We start from the raw sequence: 20577 nt of genomic DNA, 5'->3' as shown, positions 1-20577 counted from the left end.
CATAAGGACCACATGCACTCGTATTGGAGAAAACTTACTTATTTGAGAAAGTCACTAGATAAAACCACACACATTTAGATAGGGGTTCTTGTGTCATTTTGAAATGTCATTTGGAATGTCATTTAAGCCTGATCTGTGGTGGTGCAGTGGATAAAGCATTAACCTAGAATGTTGAGATCGCCAGTTTGAAACCCTGGGCTTGCCTGGTCAAGGCACATATGGTAGTTGAAGCTTCCTGCTCCTTCTCCCCTTCTCTCTCTCTCCTGTCTAACGTAAATAAATAAAATCTTTTAAAAAGGGGAAAAAAAGAAATGTCATCTAAGTCCTCCTTTCAGAATCTGGCTTGTTTTCTGATACTTGAACTCTCTAAGACTGGCTAGTAACTGAAAATGTTCACATGCTTTCCCTTTACCATAGTTATAAATTGCATTTTCTTCTTTATCAGGTGAGGTATAATGATAAACATTATGTGATATGTTGTAAATATATTGTAAGGTATAATATATATTATATAAATGTGTTAATATGTATAATAATTTGTATGAGATTATTTTTTAAACCAGTTAAATAGCTATATATAATATAATGATTATATTATGTTATATTATATCACACAAGACATCATTATATCTACATTAGTGTTTCTGCAGGTACTCTACTACCAGTAATTCCATGGGTGCTACCATATTTATTCAACAATATTCAACATTAACATGAGACTAGAAGCTAGAGATACGATGGAGAGCAAATAGATACAGTTCTTGTCTTCAGGGCACTTTAAAGTTGGAGAGAGTCAAATATTAATACATAGATACATATAATGATGTGGTAAGTGCTAGGGTAGCACAAAGAAGTGATATGGTGGGGGGGGGTGCACATGTGCATATGCACATGCACGTGTATGTGTGTACAAGCACTGGGTATTTCATGTGCACGTGTACATATGCATGTGCGCGTGTGTGTGTACAAGCACTGGAAGAGTCGTGTGTGGAACCAGAAAGAGCAGTGCAGGCAGGGGGAGGGGGAGAGAACTGAGCTCATTCCTGATGGTGGAAGGTCCGTATGGCTGGAGTGAGGTTCCCAGGGTTCTGCACAGTCCAGCAAGACATCGATGTAGACATCTCTGCCCTGGCAAAGTGAGTGACAATACGTGGTTGGTCAAAATTAGTATTGACTGGCTCTTCATCTGATTCATTTTGGTGCCACTGTCTTTGGTCTCCATAAATAAGAGAGAGCTGAAATTACTAGCAATGTTATCATTGGTATAATGGAATTATTTGTCACACTCACTTTTCATCCTCGTATAAACATAGCCAAGTGGAGATTGAGAATTTCTCATTTTAAAAAAGTACACATAGCTTTGTTTCCCTTCAAATCTTTTCTGACAATGGAATCTTTTATCATTTTATATAACCTGTGTCCACTGGCCGATTGCCATGGACAGAATGAGCCAGCAGTGTCTCACTGAGAAACACGGAGGAGGGAAGGCTGGAGGTTATTTGCTTGCCTCGTGCACTCTAGAGAGCCCTTTTATCTCTCAGTACTTCTCAGCTTTATTCTTTGGGTGTAAGAAAGAAATTCATTCAGATTATGTTAAGTAAGGGAAGTGATCGTCAAGATTCCTGTGGAAATGAGAGAGGCCCTATCCCAGGAACATCCAGGATCAGTGGATGGCTGGGCCTCACAGACTGAAAGATTCTTGGGAACTGAGGACTCCTGGGGAACGAGGGGCTGAGCTTTGTTACTATACCCTCAGCAGCAACAGTCGGTTTGAGTCACTGTTGGTGTGACTTGGTCACTGTCCTGGTGTTCACTTTTCTTTGCACACCTTCTCACTTCTGCCATTGTAACTGTTCAGTGGGTTCGGATTACCTAAGATAACATGATTGAACTAAATGATCACTATAATCTTCCATTAAGCACAACATTTTATTTGAGGCCATCTCACAGATTACTGGACTGACCCTGGTCTAGGGCCCCCTAGCAATATATAAAACAAAGTCTCCAATGGCTTTCTCTAGCAGGAGTTTGAAGGTAGGAAAATTTTCTTTACAAAGTGCTATAAAATATAACTCACACTGTGATTGGACTGTACAGGATAAATATTTTCATGCTTTTAGATTTACAGTACAGAAAATAATGGTTGAGAATTAGAATAAAATTCTTCATTAATATGTCCCTCAGCACAAAACTATAATGACCAATTTAGGAAATGGCAGTTTTGAGCAATATACTCCAATTTATTATTTAGGAAACTTTTATTTTTAACTGTAAGTGGAATTTTAACTTGTTACTTTGGAGTTTGAGAAACACCTGTTCGTGGATGTATAGATAGAGAGTTTTAGGTGAGAGAAGATTTTTGGAAAGTTTTTGAGATATATTGCTACCCTTACAGCTTTTGAAAATACAATGTAGGAGGAGGGAAAATGGCGACTGAGTAGGCAGACATTACAACTCCCACTTCCCAGAACCAAAGTGGATTACAACTTAACTTAGGAACAGTCATCTTGAAAAACCAATGTTGGACTAAACTAAGGGGATCTATAACCAAGCATCACCAAAGAAACCACAGTGAGCTGGTAGGAAGGGCAGAGATGTGGAAAGGGCTGCTCCATTCCCAGGAGTGAGAGGCAGCCCAGAGGGTCTCTCATGGTGGGGTGGGTTGCTTGGAGAGTTGTGAGTCCTCAGCCCCAGGACCAGAACCCCAGCCTGGAGCTCCAGAGACTAGAGGAGGCGTATGGACAGTATTTAGCCGAAAGAAGAGCTGGATTACTGTTTGCAAGAGGGAGACAGAACTTTCAGACTCAGGCTCTATCTTAAAGGGACCCCACAGAAAACCTCGCTCACAGCCACTTACCCAGGGCTCCAGGAGTGGGGAGTGCCAAGAGGACTAGAATAACAGAAGGAGAGTGTAGTTTCGGGAGCACAGGGAGAGACTGTGGGGGACAACCACCCTGAGCCCTGTACTGGGTCACTCCCCAAATCTAAAGTGACAATTTTTCCTGGAAGAACCAAGCCAACAAAGGGAAGCAATTACCCCACCACCACCACCAGAGGCTCTCTTGCTCCAGTCAGTGCAAAGAAATGCTTAGAAGCTTGGGACACATTGAGACACAGGTTTTGAGTGCTGAAGTCTGGGCTACACTCCCCCAAACTGCTCAGTACCCTCTGAAGGACAGGAGGGCCCACAGGACGTCATGGGGCAGAGCCCAGTGAGGCAGCCAGTATGGCGGGGGATGGAGCCTTACAGCCCACACAGCAGCAGCAGCAGTGAGGGGCGGAACCCAGAGAGGCAGCCCCTGCACCCACGGGGGTGGAGCCCAGCAAGGTGAGGAGTCCCCCATGCCCACAGGGCAGCCTGAGCTGCAGCCTGCAAGCCCACATGCCAGGCAGTGCCAGTGCCCAAGTGCCCAAGGAGGGGCAATGGGGGGGGGGCAGAAAGACCACACCTCAGGAATAGAGAGGCCACACACACAGGCCAAGAGTAGATAAAAGCCAGCCTAGGAGCATAGCTGATATTTACAATGGCATCAGAGTCTAGCAAAGGCAGCCACAAATTCTGGATTGCCTGTAGCTCCAAGATGGTTGTTAAGGGCCAGTCATAAGCAGTGACCCCCACTGGACTGACCCAGGTTCTGACCAGGGAGGTCCAGGGCTAGTACACCCATTGGCTATATACAGAGAGCATCAGCTCAGGATTTAACAACCCCAGTTAGAGTGGTATCTTAAGGAAAGTCTCCTCGCACCTGACCCAGCTAAGGCATAGAAAACACTGACACAAATAGCAAAAAAAGAGCAGTAGCAGTAGACAAGTAGCCCACAATGTATTACAAACAACAGCTGAGCCAACCCAAGAAAATCTAGAAACAACACAACTGAAAGCTGAAGGCAGACAACATCAACCCTACACTCAGCTAGCTATACAAACAACATGTCCAAAAGAGCAGTCTATACAGAGAAAAAATGGGAAGACAGAGAAATGTGATTCAAATGAATCAACAAGAGAAATCCCCAGAAAAAGAGCTGAATAAGATGGAAATGACCAAGATACTGGATGCAGAGTTTAGAACAATGATTGTTAGGATGCTCAAGGATCTTAGAGCAACAATAGATGGACATAATGAGCACCTAAACAAAGAGATAACAAGCATCAAAAAGGACATTGAAATCATAAAAAAGATTTAGAAATGACAAACACAATATCAGAAATGAAGACTACACTAGAAGGAATTAAAAGCAGGCTAGATGAAGCAGAGGATTGAATCATATATTTAGAGGACAAAATAAGCAAAAGCATGGAAGCAGAACAGCAAAAAGAAAGGAGGATCAAAAAGCCTGAGGAAACTCTAAGAGAGCTCTGTGACAACATGAAGAGAAACAACATCTGCATAATAAGGGTTTGTAAAGGACAAGAGAAAGAACAAGGGATAGAGAACCTGATTGAAGAAATCAAAGCTGAAAACTTCCCTAAATTGATGAAGGAAAAGTTATACAAGTTCAAGAAGCACAGAGAATCCCATTAAAGAGGAACCCAAAGAGACCTACACCAAGACACATCATAATTAAAATACCAAAGCTAAGGGATAAAGAAAGAATACTAAAAGCTGCAAGAGAAAAGCAGTTAATCACCTACAAAGGAGGCCCCATAAGGATAATATTCAACTTTTCAACAAAAACACTTGAGGCCAGAAGGGAATGGCAAGAAAACAAGAGCCTACAGCCAAGATTTCTTTATCCAGCAAGCCAATCATTTAAAATTGAATGATAAATAAAAAACTTCTCAGACAAAAAAACACAACAAAACTCAAGAAATTCATAACAACCAAACCAATGCTGCAAGAAATGTTAAGGGGTCTGTTGTAAACAGAACAAAGGGGGAAAAATATAGTAAAAGAGGAATGTAGATTTAAAGAATAAAATGGCAATAAACAACTAAATATCAAAAATAACCTAAAATGTAAATGGGTTAAATGCTCAAATAAAAAGACATAGAATAGCTGCGTGGTTAAGAAAACGGGACCCATACATATGCTGTCTACAAGAGACACACTTCAAACAAAATATAGACATAGACTGAAAGTAAAGGGATGGAAAAAAATATTTCATGCAAATGGAAATGAAAAAAAATCTGGGGTTGTAATACTTACATCTGACAAAATAGACTTTAAAGAGATAAAGAAGGTCACTACATAATGATAAAGTGAGCACTCCAATAGGAAGATATAACCATTATAAATATCTATGCATCTAATATAGAAGCACCTAAATATATAAAGCAGATTTTGACAGATTAAAGGGTGAGATCAACAGCAATAGCATAATTGTAGGGGATTTCAATACCCCACTAACAAAACTGGATAGATCCTCAAAAAAGAAAGTTAACAAAGAAACAGCAGCCTTAAAGGACACACTAGATCAAGTGGATTTAATAGATATCTTCAGAACCTTTCACCCTAAAGCAGCAAAATATACATTCTTTTCAAGTGCTCATGGTACATTCTCCAGGATAGACCACATGTTAGGACACAAAATGAGTCTCAATAAATTTAAGAAGATTGTAATAATATCAAGCATTTTCTCTAATCACAACGGCATGAAACTAGAAATCAACTACAATAGAAAAACTGAAAAACATTCCAACACTTGGAAACTAAATAGCATGTTATTAAATAACAAATAGGTTAACAGTGAAATCAAGGAGGAAATAAAAAATTTCCTTAAAACAAATAAAAATGAACATACAACAACTCAAAATTTATGAGACACAGCAAAAGCAGTCCTCAGAGGGAAGTTCATAGCATTACAGGCATACCTTAAGAAGCTAGAAAAAGGTCACATAAACAACTTAACTCTGCATCTAAAAGAACTAGAAAAAAACAGCAAATAAAGCCCAGAGGTAGTAGAAGGAAGGAAATAATAAAGATCAGAGTGGAAATAAATGACATAAAGGCTAATAAAACAATACAGAGGATCAATGAAACCAAGAGCTGGTTCTTTGAAAAGGTAAACAAGATTGATGAACCTTTAACCAGACTCATCAAGAAAAAAAGAGAGAGGACTCAAATAAATAAAATCGGAAGTGAGAGTGGAGAAGTAACAACTGACACAGCAGAAATACAAAAGATTGTAAGAAAATACTATGAAGAACTGTATGCCCCAAAATTAGACAACCTAGGTGGATTGGACAAATTTCTTGAAACATATAATCTTTCAAAAATCAATCTGGAAGAATCAGAAAACCTAAACAGACCGATTATAACAAACGAGATAGAAAAAGTTATCAAAAAACTCCCAACAAACAAAAGCCCTGGCCAGATGGCTTCACAGGCAAATTCTACCAAATATATAAAGAACTAACTCCTGTTCATCTCAAGCTATTTCAAAAAATTGAAAAGGAGAGAAGACTTCCAAGCTCCTTTTATGAGGCGAGCATAATTCTCATTCTAAAACCAGGCAAAGACAATACAAAGAAAATTATAAGCCTATATTCCTGATGAATTTAGATGCTAAAATCCTCAACAAAATATTAGCAAACTAGACCAGCAATATATGAAAAAAATCATACATCATGATCAAGTGGAATTTATTCTGGGGAGACAAGGCTGGTACAATATTTGCTGCAATCAATGTGATTCCTCATATTAACAAAAGGAAGGAGAAAAATCACACGATAATATCAATAGATGCATTTGATAAAATCCAGCACCCATTTATGATCAAAACTCCCAGAAAAGTGGGAATACAGGGAACATACCTCAATGTGATAAAGGCCATCTATGACAAACCCACAGCCAACATCATACTCAATGGGCAAAAATTAAAAACAATCCCCTTAAGATCAGGAACAAGGCAGGGGTGCCCCCTTTCACCACTCTCATTCAACATAGTTCTGGAAGTCCTAGCCACAGCAATCAGACAAGAAAAAGAAATAAAAGGCATCCAAATTGGAAAAGAAGAAGTAAAACTATCATTATTTGCTGATGGTATGATACTGTACATAGAAAACTGTAACGTCTCAGTAAAAAAACTACTGGACCTGATAAATGAATTCAGCAAGATGGCAGGATATAAAATTAATACCCAGAAGTCAGAGGCATTTTTATACACCAACAATGAACTGTCTGAAAGAGAAATTAAGAAAACAATCCCCTTCACTATTGCAACAACAAAAAAATAAAGTACCTAGGAGTAAATTTAACCAAGGAGGTTAAAGACTTGTACTTGGAAAATTATAAAACATTCATAAAAGAAATCAAGGAAGATACAAACAAGTGGAAGTATATACCATGTTCATGGGTAGAAAGAGTAAACATCATTAAAATGTCTATATTACCCAAAGCAATTTATAAATTCAATGCAATTCCTATTAAAATACCAATGACATACTTCAAAGATATATAGAACACATATTCCAAAAATTTTATATGGAACCAAAAAAGAACACGAATAGTCTCAGCAATCTTGAAAAAGAAGAATAAAGTGATATACTTCCTGATATCAAGTTATACTACAAGGCCATTGTACTCAAAATAGCTTGGGACTGGCATAAGAACAGGCATATAGTTCAATGGAACAGAACAGAGAACCGAGAAATAAACCCATACCTTTATGGACAATTGATATTTGATAAAGGAGGTAAGAGCATACAATGGAGAAAAGATAGCCTCTTTAACAAATGACGATGGGAAAATTGGACAGCTACCTGCAAAAAAATGAAACTAGACCACTAAGTTACACCATTCACAAAAATAAACTCAAAATGGATAAAAGACTTAAAAGTAAGTCATGAAACCATAATCATCTTAGAAGAAAACAGGCAGTAAGCTCTCCGAAAGCTCTTGCAGCAATATATTTGCTGATTTATCTCCACGGGCAAGTGAAATAAAGGACAGGATGAACAATTTGGACTATATCAAACTAAAAAGCTTTTGCACAGCTAAAGACAATAGGAACAGAATAAAAAGACAAACCACACAATGGGAGAACATATTCAACAATATGTCTGATAAGGGGTTAATAACCAAAATTTATAAAGAACTTGTAAAACTCAACATCAGGGAGATAAAAAATCCAATCAAAAAATGGGCAAAAGAAATGAATAGACACTTCTCCAAAGAGGACACACAGATGGCCAATAGGCAGATAAAAAAATGTTCAACATCACTAATCATTAGAGAAATGCAAATTAAAACCACAATGAGATATCATCTCACACCAGTCAGAATGGCGCTCATCAACGAAAAACAACACAGAATAAGTGCTGGCAAGGGTGTGGGGAAAAGGGAACCCTCCTGCACTGCTGGTGGGAATGCAGACTGGTGCAGCCACTGTGGAAAACAGTATGGAGATTCCTCAAAAAATTAAAAATGGAACTGCCTTTTGACCCAGCTATCCCACTTTTAGGAATATATCCTAAGAGTACGAAATCACTGATTCAAAAGAAGAAATACACCCTATGTTTATTGCAGCATTGTTCACAATAACCAAGATCTGGAAACAGCCCAAGTCTCTGTCAGTGGATGAGTGGATTAAAAAGCAATGGTACATATACACAATGGAATACTACGTGGCCGTGAGAAAGAAAGAAATCTTACCTTTTGCGACAACATGGATGGACCTGGAAACTATTATGCTAAGTCAAATAAGCCAGGCAGAGAAAGAAAAATATCATATGACCTCACTCATTTGAGGAATCCAATAAAAAATGTGAACTGAGCAACGGAACAGAGGCAGAGGTGGGATCAAAGGGACCAGAGGGAAAGCAGACAAAGGGAAGGGGGATGATAGGATGGAATGCAAATCCTGAAGGGAAGGGGGGGGGATGTTGAGGGAAACACAGGGGTGGGGGATGTCTTCAGTGGGACACTTGAATCTGTGTAAACACAAATTTAAATCAATAATAAAAAAATACAATGTAAACTTTTAACATGTGAGAGACTAGCAACTCTAATTCAGTTTATGAAATTTAAGGAGAACCTTACATTTTTATGAAATTATTAAATATTTCTGACTGTAAAAGAAAAATTTGCTAATTCTGAAGATCACGACCATTGATTGCATTTGTAACAATATGAACTGAAAGCATTGTAGATTCGGCTCTCTTTGCTATCACCAAGACTTTTTTAAAAAAGCAGTTTATATTAAGATGATATAAGCTTGTTCAAATGAAGGGGAAGCATGAAAATGCAATTTGGAATGAAATGAGTCATCATTAAAAAATATTTTAAACATATATTAAATGTATCAGGATTTTAAAGCCAAAGATAAATGAAAACAATTAGGGCATATCTTGAATTACTACATATGTCAATGTAGAGTCCTAAAATCAAAGTCATATTTTTTTAATATTTTTAAATTTATTTTTATTATTAATTTTAATGGGGTGACATTGATAAATCAGGGTACATATATTCAGAGAAAACATCTCCAGTTTATTTTGACATTTGATTATGCTGCATTCCCATCACCCAAAGTCCAGTTGTCTTCCGTCACCTTCTAACTGGTTTTCTTTGTGCCATATTTTTGAAAGAGAGAATTCTAGATCATTTTGTCCTACCTCATTATCTTTCAGACTTGGAAACTGAAGCTCAAGTTAACCAAGTGACGTATCCAAGATCAGCCCTGAGCTCATGGCAGCAGAGGAACTAGAACTCATTTCTTTTCCCACTCACTCCTTTCTGCAGTGGACCAGACGGCCTTCAGTTCATGTGCTGGGCAATGTGAACAGTGTGGAACAGATAGTTCCAATGACAAGCAGTGCTTTTCAGGGAGGAGTATGTACTCCAAATGATCAATATAAATAGTAGGCTAGACTACTCCTACTTAAGAAAGATTTTAGCAGAATGCAAAAAATTGAACTACTTTTGCGTATTATAGTTACAGAGCAGCATGCTTGATGTCCTTAGTGCTCACCCAATATAACATTTGCAGGAAAGGATTATGTATTTATTGCATGACAGATACTGTGCCCTTGGAGAAAGTGTATGAGTCTGTAAGTGATGTGAGACCAATTCTGTTAACCCTGTTTTTATGGCCTCCCACCATTGCCCATTGCGAGCTCTGACTGCTACTGCCGCCTGGTCTGGTCCTCAGCCTGCTACTGCAGTGCTTGTCAGAAATCATTAGCCATTGATTTCTTTGACTAATGTTGCAGTTGATTGTCTGAATCATGTTCAGACACTGTAAATGAGGCAGAAACATCCTTTCTGCTCACCAACTGTGAAATGGCTAAAGGGGGTTAGATTGCCAGAAATCAGAATAAATGTATTTCCGATAAGATTTGACAATGATTTCAAGCTCAAGATGGCAACTTGATTTTTTTTACGTCTACATTTCTTATAACACAAGAATAAATCTGTATCAGTGTCCTTTTCTCCTCAGAGTAATGCACTGGATCAAGTCCAGTGCTGAGCTCCCGTTAGGAAGAGGCACAATTCAGAGTTTGCTGTAAGTGCGTAAACAAAATTTTAGTTGTGCTGCCTTTTTATAGTAGGCAAGAAAGAAAGACTTTTAGAAAAAAAATGCACCCTAGGCAATGAACTCATAACTTTTTATTTACAGACGAATCTGATGGATGCCCCTTTATGGTTTTACAGACATATTTTTTTGTCCAAGTGGGTTTATTTTAACTCTTCTAGAACGTTTAGACTTGTAGATGAAACTGGAAATAAAATGTTCAAATGCAGCTTAACTGCTGCATTTTATTCTCACTTCTTTCTGAACATCCTAGATCAGTGGTCCCCAACCTTTTTTGGGCCACAGACTGGTTTAATATCAGAAAATATTTTCCCGGCCCGGCCTTTAGGGTGGGACGGATAAATGTATCATGTGACCGAGACAAGCATCTAGATTGAGTCTTAGACAGACGTAACAGAGGGAATCTGGTAATTTTTAAAAAATAAAACATCGTTCAGACTTAAATATAAATAAAACGGAAATAATGTAAGTTATTTAGTCTTTCTCTGCGGACCAGTACCAAATGGCCCATGGACTGGTACTGGTCCGCGGCCCGGGGTTTGGGGACCACTGCCCTAGATGCCTCTGTAGGTCTTGGGGGGGGAGCTTGGTTTGTCCAACTTGGGTTGTCCCACTAAACACAGCTTCGGCTAGCAGGCAGAAGTTAGAGATTTTGCTTTAACTTAACCAGCAGTATTCTCATGTATCTCGACAGTGATTGAGTGGCCAGCCGCACGAGGGGCTAGTTTCCAGTCAGGACTGTTTTTAAATTGAAGGCTGATGAAGGTTTCTCAATAAAGCACTATTCACACTTGCAGCTGGGTAATCTTAGCTGTAGGGGCTCCGATGGGAATTGTGAGGTATTAAGCAACATCCCTGGCTTTTACTCGCTAGAGGCCACGAGCATCTCTCCCAATGATGACAACCTCCAGGGGGCAAATGTCTCCCCAGGGGGCAAAATCGGCCCCATTTGAGAACTGATAGGTCAGTGTACTTGGGAAAGTTGAGTAGTTGCTTCATTCAAATCTTTAGTGTAGTTACCAGTTTTTTTGTATGTTTGTTTTTGTTTTTGACAGAGACAGAGAGAGGAATAGATAAGGACAGAGACAAGAGGGGAGAGAGATGAGAAGCATCAATTCTTTGATGCAGCACCTTAGTTGTTCATTGATTGCTTTCTTATATGTGCCTTGACCAGGGGGCTTTGGTGCAACAAGTGACCCCCTGCTCAAGCCAGCAACCTTAGGCTCAAGCCAGCGACCTTGGGCTTCAAGCCTGTGACCTTTGGGCTTGAGCCAGAGACCATGGGGTCATGTCTATGATCCCACATTCAAGCCAGCAACCTCACACTCAAGCTGGTGAGCCCATGTCAAGCCAGAGGAGCCCGCACTCAAGCCATCGACCTCGGGGTTTTGAACCTGGGTCCTGCATCCCAGTTCAATGCTCTACCCACTGCGCAACCACCTGGTCAGGTTGTTATTTATTTTATTGAAATGAAAAATATTTTTATTTTTAGCACATGTGCTTTCCATTTGTACCCTTCATTAGCCAGTAAAAGTGTTCTAGACAGAACTGTGTCTCAAACTGTTGTAGGAATGGTGGGAGGAAGAATAGATGAAGATGCGTACATATTAATATAAGTTTCAGGCTTATTATTCTTTACTTTGCCATTTTTAGTTAATTTGTAAGAAATAATTTCTGCAGTTAGGGCAGATAGCTTTGAATCAGGGATGTGTTCATGAACATGCGACCTGTACAATCACAGAGGACTGTATGTTTAGCAGGACCTTAGTAGGTTCTGTACTTTTAAATACCTCATCTTATTGGATCTTTATACCAACCCTTCAAGGTAGTCTTTATTCATTTCCATTTTATACCCGAGGAAATAAACTCAGAGGCGTTAAGTCACTTGATACATGTCACTCAGCTCGATAGTAGACCTGCCTGACTTGAAAACCTATAATATTTGGAGAAAATTTGAATACCCAGAGGGAGATTTAATTAATTATCCCATAAGGCCCTTCCTTAGCCTGGTCTATGCCCCCAGAATAAAAGTCCCAACTGATTTTAAGTATTGAAATGACTAAGAACAGTGGGGTGAAGGTGATGATTGGGAAAAGAATGTACTATATAGGGAAAACAATAGCAAAAATCTGATGTAAGAGGAAGATTAGAGTTCATTAAAATTTTTGCAAAATTACAAAATTTTCATGTCAAATGGGCTAGATGTTAGAACTTATTTTTATGGTATTTCTGTGGATTGGATTATTTTCCTACAAAAGCAGTGATTAGATAGGGTCACCAGCCACAGCACAGCGGCCCATTTAAATTTCATGTCACTGATCAGTATTAGCTTGGATTGTGCATACTCTGCAGTGTTCCAGAAGAAGAAAAATATATTTCTTCTCCTTTCCCTAGGCAACAACTCTGTATAAAAGTTTGAACTTGAAATAATGGGAAACAAGGCAGCCAACTGCACCATGATGAGTGTGGCGTAGGACCAAAGACACTGACCTGCCCAGAGAGGAGAAAGAGAGAAACTATGAATTGAAAAAGTCCTGCTTTTGCCACTTTTATAAAAGGCTACTTTTATGTGCATGTAGAATAAATAGATGCAGAGAATAACATGCCTTACTTTTAGACAATAATCAAATTTTTTCTTTATAAGCAAAAAGATAAATTGCAGCCTGACCCACTGGTGGCGCAGTGGATAGAGCATTTGACTGGGACTCAGAGAAGCCAGTTTCAAAACCCGGATGTTGCCAGCTTGAGCACGGGCTCATCTGGTTTGAGCAGGGCTGACCAGCTTGAGTCCAAGGTCGCTGGCTTGAGCAAGGGGTCAGTCGTTCTACTGTAGCCCCCTCCGCACACCACCCCAGTCAAGGCACATGTGAAAAAGCAATCAATGAGCCTGACCTGTGGTGGCGCAGTGGATAAAGCGTCGACCTGGAAATGCTGAGGTCGCGGGTTCGAAACCCTGGGCTTGCCTGCTCAAGGCACATATGGGAGTTGATGCTTCCTGCTCCTCCCCCCTTCTCTCTCTCTGTCTTCTCTCTCTCTGTTTCTCTCTCTCCTCTCTAAATGAATAAATAAATAAATAAAAATAAATAAATAAATAAAACATGGTCTTAAAAAAAAAGAAAACAATCAATGAAAAACTAAGGTGCAATGAAGAACTGATGCTTCTCATCTCTCTTCCTTCCTGTCTGTCTGTCCCTATCTGTCCCTCTCTCTGTCTCTCTCTGTCTTTCTCTGTCTCTGTCACACACACACAAAAAGAAAACATAAATTGCTACTTGAGAGTTTGTCACTTAATACCTTCAATTAGACCTTTGATTATGTAGTCCATGTTTCTGGACAGTACTCTCTGTGTATGGACCTTTAAACAAACTTCTCTGTTGGACATTGTGTCTTCTCTGTACCCTGGAGAAGCTGTCTTCCTTATGATAGCACATACCACTCCCATCTCCCATCCTTTATGTGAGCTGCCCTCCTCACTACTGACCAAATTCCTATCATTTCTTTAAAATGCAGATCGAGTTTCTCTTTCTACATAAAGCCTTTCCAGCCATTCTAACCCTCACTGTTCCTATGACTAGCTGAAATTCAGTTATTTATTTCATTATAAATTATCTCCCCATTACTTAAATACAGTGTAGACTGTGGGGGCAAGGATTTTGCATTATTTGCTGCTATATTCCTTGCACCAAAATCGAGGCTTAGCCCAGAGAAGACACTCAGTAGTTAATAAAGTATGCAATGTCTTTGGACTAAATTTTTAGCCCTTTATGCAGACTTAAAGCACTATATCATTTCAATGTCTGTAAGTGTCATTGCCTTACATAGTAATATCTTTAATAGCAAGATTAAATCTATTATATACACGTATGTACATTGAAATGAACATACATGTATTATATTTGAACTGAAATGATATATATAGTACATATATAAATCTATAATTTTACCTTCAAGTTATATCTAATTAGCTAATGGAATGTACCAGAAGAGTTCTTTGCATAGTATATTAGTCCTGAAGGTTAAGCATTATTAAGAAAGTGATAATGAGAGGAACTAGAAATAGTTACCTTTTCAGGTATCTGTGACGGACAAATGCCTGACTTTTGTATCTGCTGCTCCACCTTCCCACCCTACCTTTCCCATCTCTTCTGTGCTACTGTAATAAGGAACATCGTGGAAGAGTATATGGAGCTTCTAGAATACTAGAAGGTATTCCTCCCCCCAGAAATAGAACCCCCCCCAAAAGGACCAAAAAAGCTGAAGAAATTTCCCTGAGCAGATGCACACACACAGTTAAGAGAGGTGTTCCAAAAGGGAAGGGGTCAGATGCCAAAATTGCTCAGAATCTTTCGTAACACAGACTTTTCACGCAAAGAAAAGAAAAAAAAAATTTTTTTTCTCTATCATTCTGTTCTTTCTATTTTAGCAACACACTAAAAATGAACCCAAGAGGGTAGCATGAGGGATCATGCGGTGACAGCTTTTCTGTATCTTAACTGTGTTGATGGTTACATGGCTATTTACATGTGATAAAATGGAGTGGAAGTAACACACACACACATACACACAAGTACATGTAAAACTGGTGAAATCTGATTTAGGTGCGTGGGTGGCTTCCACATCAAGTCCCTGGTTGTGATGTTGTACTATAATTACTCAAGATGATACCGGAGAAAACTAAGTGAAGGATAGATGAGCATTCTCTGCATTATTTCTTCCAGTTGCATGTGAATCAACAATTGTCTTAAAAACCTTTTAAAACAAATAAACTGGGATTGTGTTTTCTTATAATAACAGTTTAGCAGAGGGGTGTGGAGACGATTCCATCTAATTTGGAAAAGTGAGACCAGGAGTGACAGTCAGCAGAGTGATTTAAAGTAAGTTTGAGTTGTGAAAGTGCATGTAAGGGCCATGATGACTGGGATGTTTTTCTGAGAGGAATTGCAGTGGAATAAAGAACAGGAAAATAGAAGAAGTCGGAAAGAGAAGGGTGGCAAGATCAAATAGTTCTTTTTTTTTTCTGTTTCCAAGAATCCTCATAAATGGAAATCATAAGCATGCAAAGGAAACAAAACAATTGGATGGATATATACGTGTGTGTGTGTGTGTGTGTGTGTGTGTGTGTGTGTGTGTGTGTGTAAAATACTTGTGAGTATGTCCCACTCACTTTATTGATAGGCGATAATTTTGACTTAACTTCCATGCTCTTTTGAAGGCTGTTGCAACAAAAGAAATTAAAGTCCTTAAAAGCTGATTTCACAATTTCACAATTCAAAGGCTGTGTAGCATACTGCCAGCATTATTCTTTTGCACATTTTCATTTTTATGCTTAGTAATCTATTAATTTTGTTTTTAGGTGTGACTGATAGAAATGATCACATTTTCAGAACTTGAATTTTCTTTGAAAATGTCTTTCCAAATAAATAAATTTTGTTCTAGCGGAAAGATGGAGTCCATTGCCTTTAAATCTTCAAGTGAAATTATTTTCAAACTTTTATCTCAATTATTCACTGAAATCACTGGAGCAACTTCGTCGAGTGGCCATGTAGCATTCAATTTTTATTGGGTATATAGGAACTGACTTTTTCCAACTTTGGTAACTTTGTTATCACTGCAGTTTGGTGTTCATTGAAATTTACATAGTAGCATGCTTAATCAATGTTTTCTTCTGTCTCCTGACAAAGATTGATCAGGTTCATTGCTCATAAAATTTAAAGCTATATAATGAATTTTTAATTTATCAACATATTTTGTAGCTGAGATTCTTTACGCTTGCTTCTCCGATGTGTGATGGTGCACTTTAACCTGCCAAACCCTAGACTTGCTTCCTACATACTGTACGCCACTGGACAGTCCGTGAAGTCCAGTGGACCTCAGATGCCCATACTGTACTTCCTCACTTGAAATATTCTTTGGAAAAAGGTTCCAGCCTTTGTCAAAGGATTCTGGTTGAGCAAAATTTATTAAAATTTAAATTAAACCTTGCCAACTTAAAAAAAAATGTAAGGTTGCTTACTCTAAGATCAATATAAGACCTCTTTATTTTCTACAGAATTCATAATCTCATGTTATTTTTCCACTGCTTTTTATAGGGGTTTGGTTTTGTTTGTTTGTTTGTTTTAACAATATCCTTTCTACTCCCCTCTGGTTGAGCCACATAATTCCCTAGTCTGCTGGGTTGGCCCTGAATCCTCCTCCCGATTTTGCCTGTCTGAGGTTACTGTCCACAGTAGTGCTCACATCTCCCTTTCCAGAGGAACGGGCCCTTTTTCTGACATAGATGAGCCCCTCTGCTGCCCTCATCGGGGACCTCAACATGGAGCTCATGCAACTGACTGTTTCCCTGTTGGACCCGTAATGACCTACGTTCTTCCCACTGCCTATGTATTTCTTGTGTGTAGGTAAAAGAGATAGAGGAATTCCCTGAAGTTACAAATAAAATGGGTGTCTTTACCCTGAGGAGGGAAGCTTTCACCAGGAGGTGCCCACTGACGGCTGCTTAACAGATTCCCCAAGGCTCCCTGTCCTAAGGTTTACACAGCACCCATATTATCTTATGGTTGTCTCACAACAGCTCTCAGAAGTGGGTTTTGTGTTTTACTTCTAAGGAAATTAAACTTAGGGACCCTTCCAGGCCCAAATATGTTGGGCATAAAAAAGTTGGGACTTGTAACCAAGTCTTCTTACTCCATATCTGGCTCAATGAGGAAGTGTCTATTGAATCAATTCTAAAGCCAAAACCAAACCCAGACTGAGCTGCTGTTGTGGCCATGTTCCTCCCTGGGTACACTGGTGTGGGACAGGAGCCATCAACACTGAAGTATCTACCTTGTAATTACTTGGACAGCTACCCTCTTATCCTTGGGCTGAAGAGCCATGCCTCTAAGATAACATTGGGTACCCCATTTATTACTGTACTGCTCTGGGGCCCATGGTGGCCAGGGGCATGGGGAGTGTGCAGTGTATGCAAGTGTTCAGCCCTGGAGAAGCCTGTCTGCAGTCACTGCTCATTCACACACAACGGTGCTTGTCCATAGTCTGTACCACTGTGACCGTGAAGTCTGCAAGCTCATTCTCTTCTGTTCCAGATTTCCTAAGGTCTAATGTAGCCCCTGGAATGCAGTAACAATATTTGCTGAAAACAAATGATTTTGGCACAAAATACAATATTCTTTTTTTTTTTTTTTTACAATATTCAATCTTAAAGTTTTAGAATGTTCAATAAAAATATATTTACCAAAAAAGATACTAAAATGTCTCTTTCCAAATTTTGATATTTGGATTTAAAAGGCCTCTTATAAATTCACAAAATCCAGGGGTCTGCCCCTTAACTCAGAAAGGTCTAAGTCAAGTCATATCTGACTAAATCTAGGTGCTGTCAATTATGCAAAACCGAGTGAAAAGAATAGTTTCAGGTTTACACAAGGCTTACTAAAAGCCTAAAAATAGGGATTAAAAATTTGAACTCTGCAGGTTTAGTGGGAATTGAAACGCTGGGTCAGTATGTGTCAGTTCGTTTTAATATCATGCCCAAGCACTCACTCGGAAACCACACCAAACCCAAATTTAATAAGGTGTCACCATGGCCTTCTTGAAATTATTTCCCTAGTATTAACTTTTAGAAAGTAAAGATGAATTCCAGTGCTGCTTCTAATACTTAATTCTCGGAGCTGCCGAATTCAGGCCGGAGCCCAACTGCTCACACTGAGGCCTCCCTCACACTGACGCTCTCATCACTGTCAAATGACTTTCACTAATTCCTTCTTAGAAAATGTGCAAAAAGGATCTCCTTAGAGGTCTTTGGAGATTTCCTGTGTCCTCATGTGTGTAATACGTCAGATCAAGTAAAAATGAAGGAAGAAGAAAGAATGGGGATTTCATTTTCCATATTTTCCTCCTCCTGGCCATTGAAAGGGAAAAAGAATAAAAAGGAAAATTCTATCATGCAGATCATGTCCGTGTGAAATTAAATTTATATCATGTGTTTGTGGCAGCCACCATCGTTTGATTATTAAGGAGATTGTCAGTAATGAAGTACATTTGTAAGAAATATTTTTAGTGTATACTGAATACATGTACAAACTGTGAGAAATGCATCTAATAAAATGATAGATTTAGAAATTGCCTGGCACCTAAATTCATGCTTTTCAAACAGCTATTTATAGAAAGAAAAGTGATATTTAAGCTACCATAGTAGAATATTATAATCTGCTTTATATTAACTTACATAATGGTCCCATATTTTAGAATAATGTTGTAAGCTATTCAATTATTCGTTCACACCTAAGTTATATAAATTGGAAGATTTTGGCTTGTGCAGGAAAAGAATTCTTTTCACAAAGTAAGACCTCACTGTCATGGCTTAAAGAGATGGTGTGAAACAAGTTACACTATAGATAAAAATAAACCAAACCAACATGAATTTTTAATAAACAAAATATTTTATGGAGACATTGAGAGAACAAGTCTCAATTTTAATCGTTTCTGTTATGAAATGCAGCATCAGTGAATCCGGCCATGCCATGTGTTTACTATGTATTTCGGCTCCTGATAGGTCCTCAATGCTTACAGTAAAATCTCCGCAGACCTGGACGATGATCTCAGCTTGGAGAGAGCCTACGAAGCCATCGCCAAAGTCCTGCAGAGGTAAGTTAGCACATCCCTGTCTTCCTGTCGCTGCGAATTCTCTCAGCCGCGAAAGACTTAAATTGTTTGAGGTCTGTCGCTTTCCATTACTGCCTGCTTAAATTTTAAGCAGTGCCCTTCTTAAGTGACCCTTTCATCGTAAGTTATTTTGAACCAATGTGGTATTTTAAAATAGGCACCTGAATTCTTCTTTGTCTGTCCCTCCCTTGCGTTATTTTAGTTTTGATTTTCTGTGAGTTTAGCGATGACCTTGAAGGAAAGGGAGAAATCAGGTCACAGCTCACAGGTTAAGGAAGCAGAGAGCACGGAAAGATGGAGTGCGCTTCAGTGACTGTGGCCCGCTGTAACCTTCCCCATCTCCTCTTGGAGGAAACTGTCCACTCATGCTCCAGTCATCCTTCTTCTGTTAAGATGTCTCTCCTTTGAGCATATCTGGAGAAACAATTGGGTGCAGAAACAGTATTCCCAAAATTCATGTGAAACAGAAAATTTAACAAAAGTATACATGAAAAACTTCCAATACAAATTTTCCCATGGAAAGTGTCTGATTGGCTCTTTATTCTTTGTATCGTGTTAGGTGTATACCCCATTTTATCTTTGCATTAGATAGCAGCATTAGTAGCATTATAATTTAAGCCAAAATAGTCTAAGAATAAGAAAACTTATCAAAGTAAAGGCCTTGGTTTTTGGTATGTTACCTAATATACAAGATACAGCTTTTTAATAATAGGAGTAGTAATAATAACAATAGGGACAGATTGGTTCAAGGTTTCATTTCTTCCCATTTGTATTTCACTTGTAAATATAAAATTGTTGGCCCTGGCCAGTTGGCTCAACGGTAGAGCGTCAGCCCGGCGTGCGGGGGACCCGGGTTCGATTCCCGGCCAGGGCACATAGGAGAAGCGCCCATTTGCTTCTCCACCCCCTCCCCTCCTTCCTCTCTGTCTCTCTCTTCCCCTCCCGCAGCCAAGGCTCCAGTGGAGCAAAGATGGCCCAGGCACTGGGGATGGCTCTTTGGCCTCTGCCCCAGGTGCTAGAGTGGCTCTGGTCGCAGCAGAGCGACGCCCCGGAGGGGCAGAGCATCGCCCCCTGGTGGGCAGAGCGTCGCCCCTGGTGGGCGTGCCGGGTGGATCCCGGTCAGGCGCATGCGGGAGTCTGTCTGACTGTCTCTCCCTGTTTCCAGCTTCAGAAAAATACAAAAAAAAAAAAAAGGTAAAATTGTTATTTGAAAGGCATTTAAAACATTGTAGGACTAGTGAACTAAAAGTACTATATTTATAAGGAAAGAATGGATGATTACTCAAGGAAGGCAGAACCACATGAGTGTTGTGGTCCCTCCCAAAAAACTGGTAACCCACCCGTGGAAGATCAGCTATCCTTCTATCCTTTAAACTTCTACTTTACAAATAACCTTAAAGAAGCAGATGCTTAAACATAAAGATGAGATTCATAAGTATT

General features: G+C 39.2%; 1 protein-coding gene across 1 annotated transcript in view; it reads left to right on the top strand.

The window, feature by feature from the left end:
- Positions 1 to 20577, top strand: part of TTC29 (tetratricopeptide repeat domain 29) — a 118934-nt gene that overhangs the window by 82250 nt on the left and 16107 nt on the right. The window contains exon 8 of the mRNA XM_066360919.1: positions 19028 to 19119. Coding sequence (XP_066217016.1) covers positions 19028 to 19119 — 92 coding nt within the window. The remainder of the gene's footprint in view (positions 1 to 19027; positions 19120 to 20577) is intronic.

Source organism: Saccopteryx leptura, chromosome 1, assembly GCF_036850995.1.
Source record: "Saccopteryx leptura isolate mSacLep1 chromosome 1, mSacLep1_pri_phased_curated, whole genome shotgun sequence".
Lineage (NCBI taxonomy): Eukaryota > Metazoa > Chordata > Mammalia > Chiroptera > Emballonuridae > Saccopteryx > Saccopteryx leptura.
The sequence above is the reverse complement of the archived record's forward strand: the minus strand, read 5'-3'. Positions and strand labels throughout refer to the sequence as shown.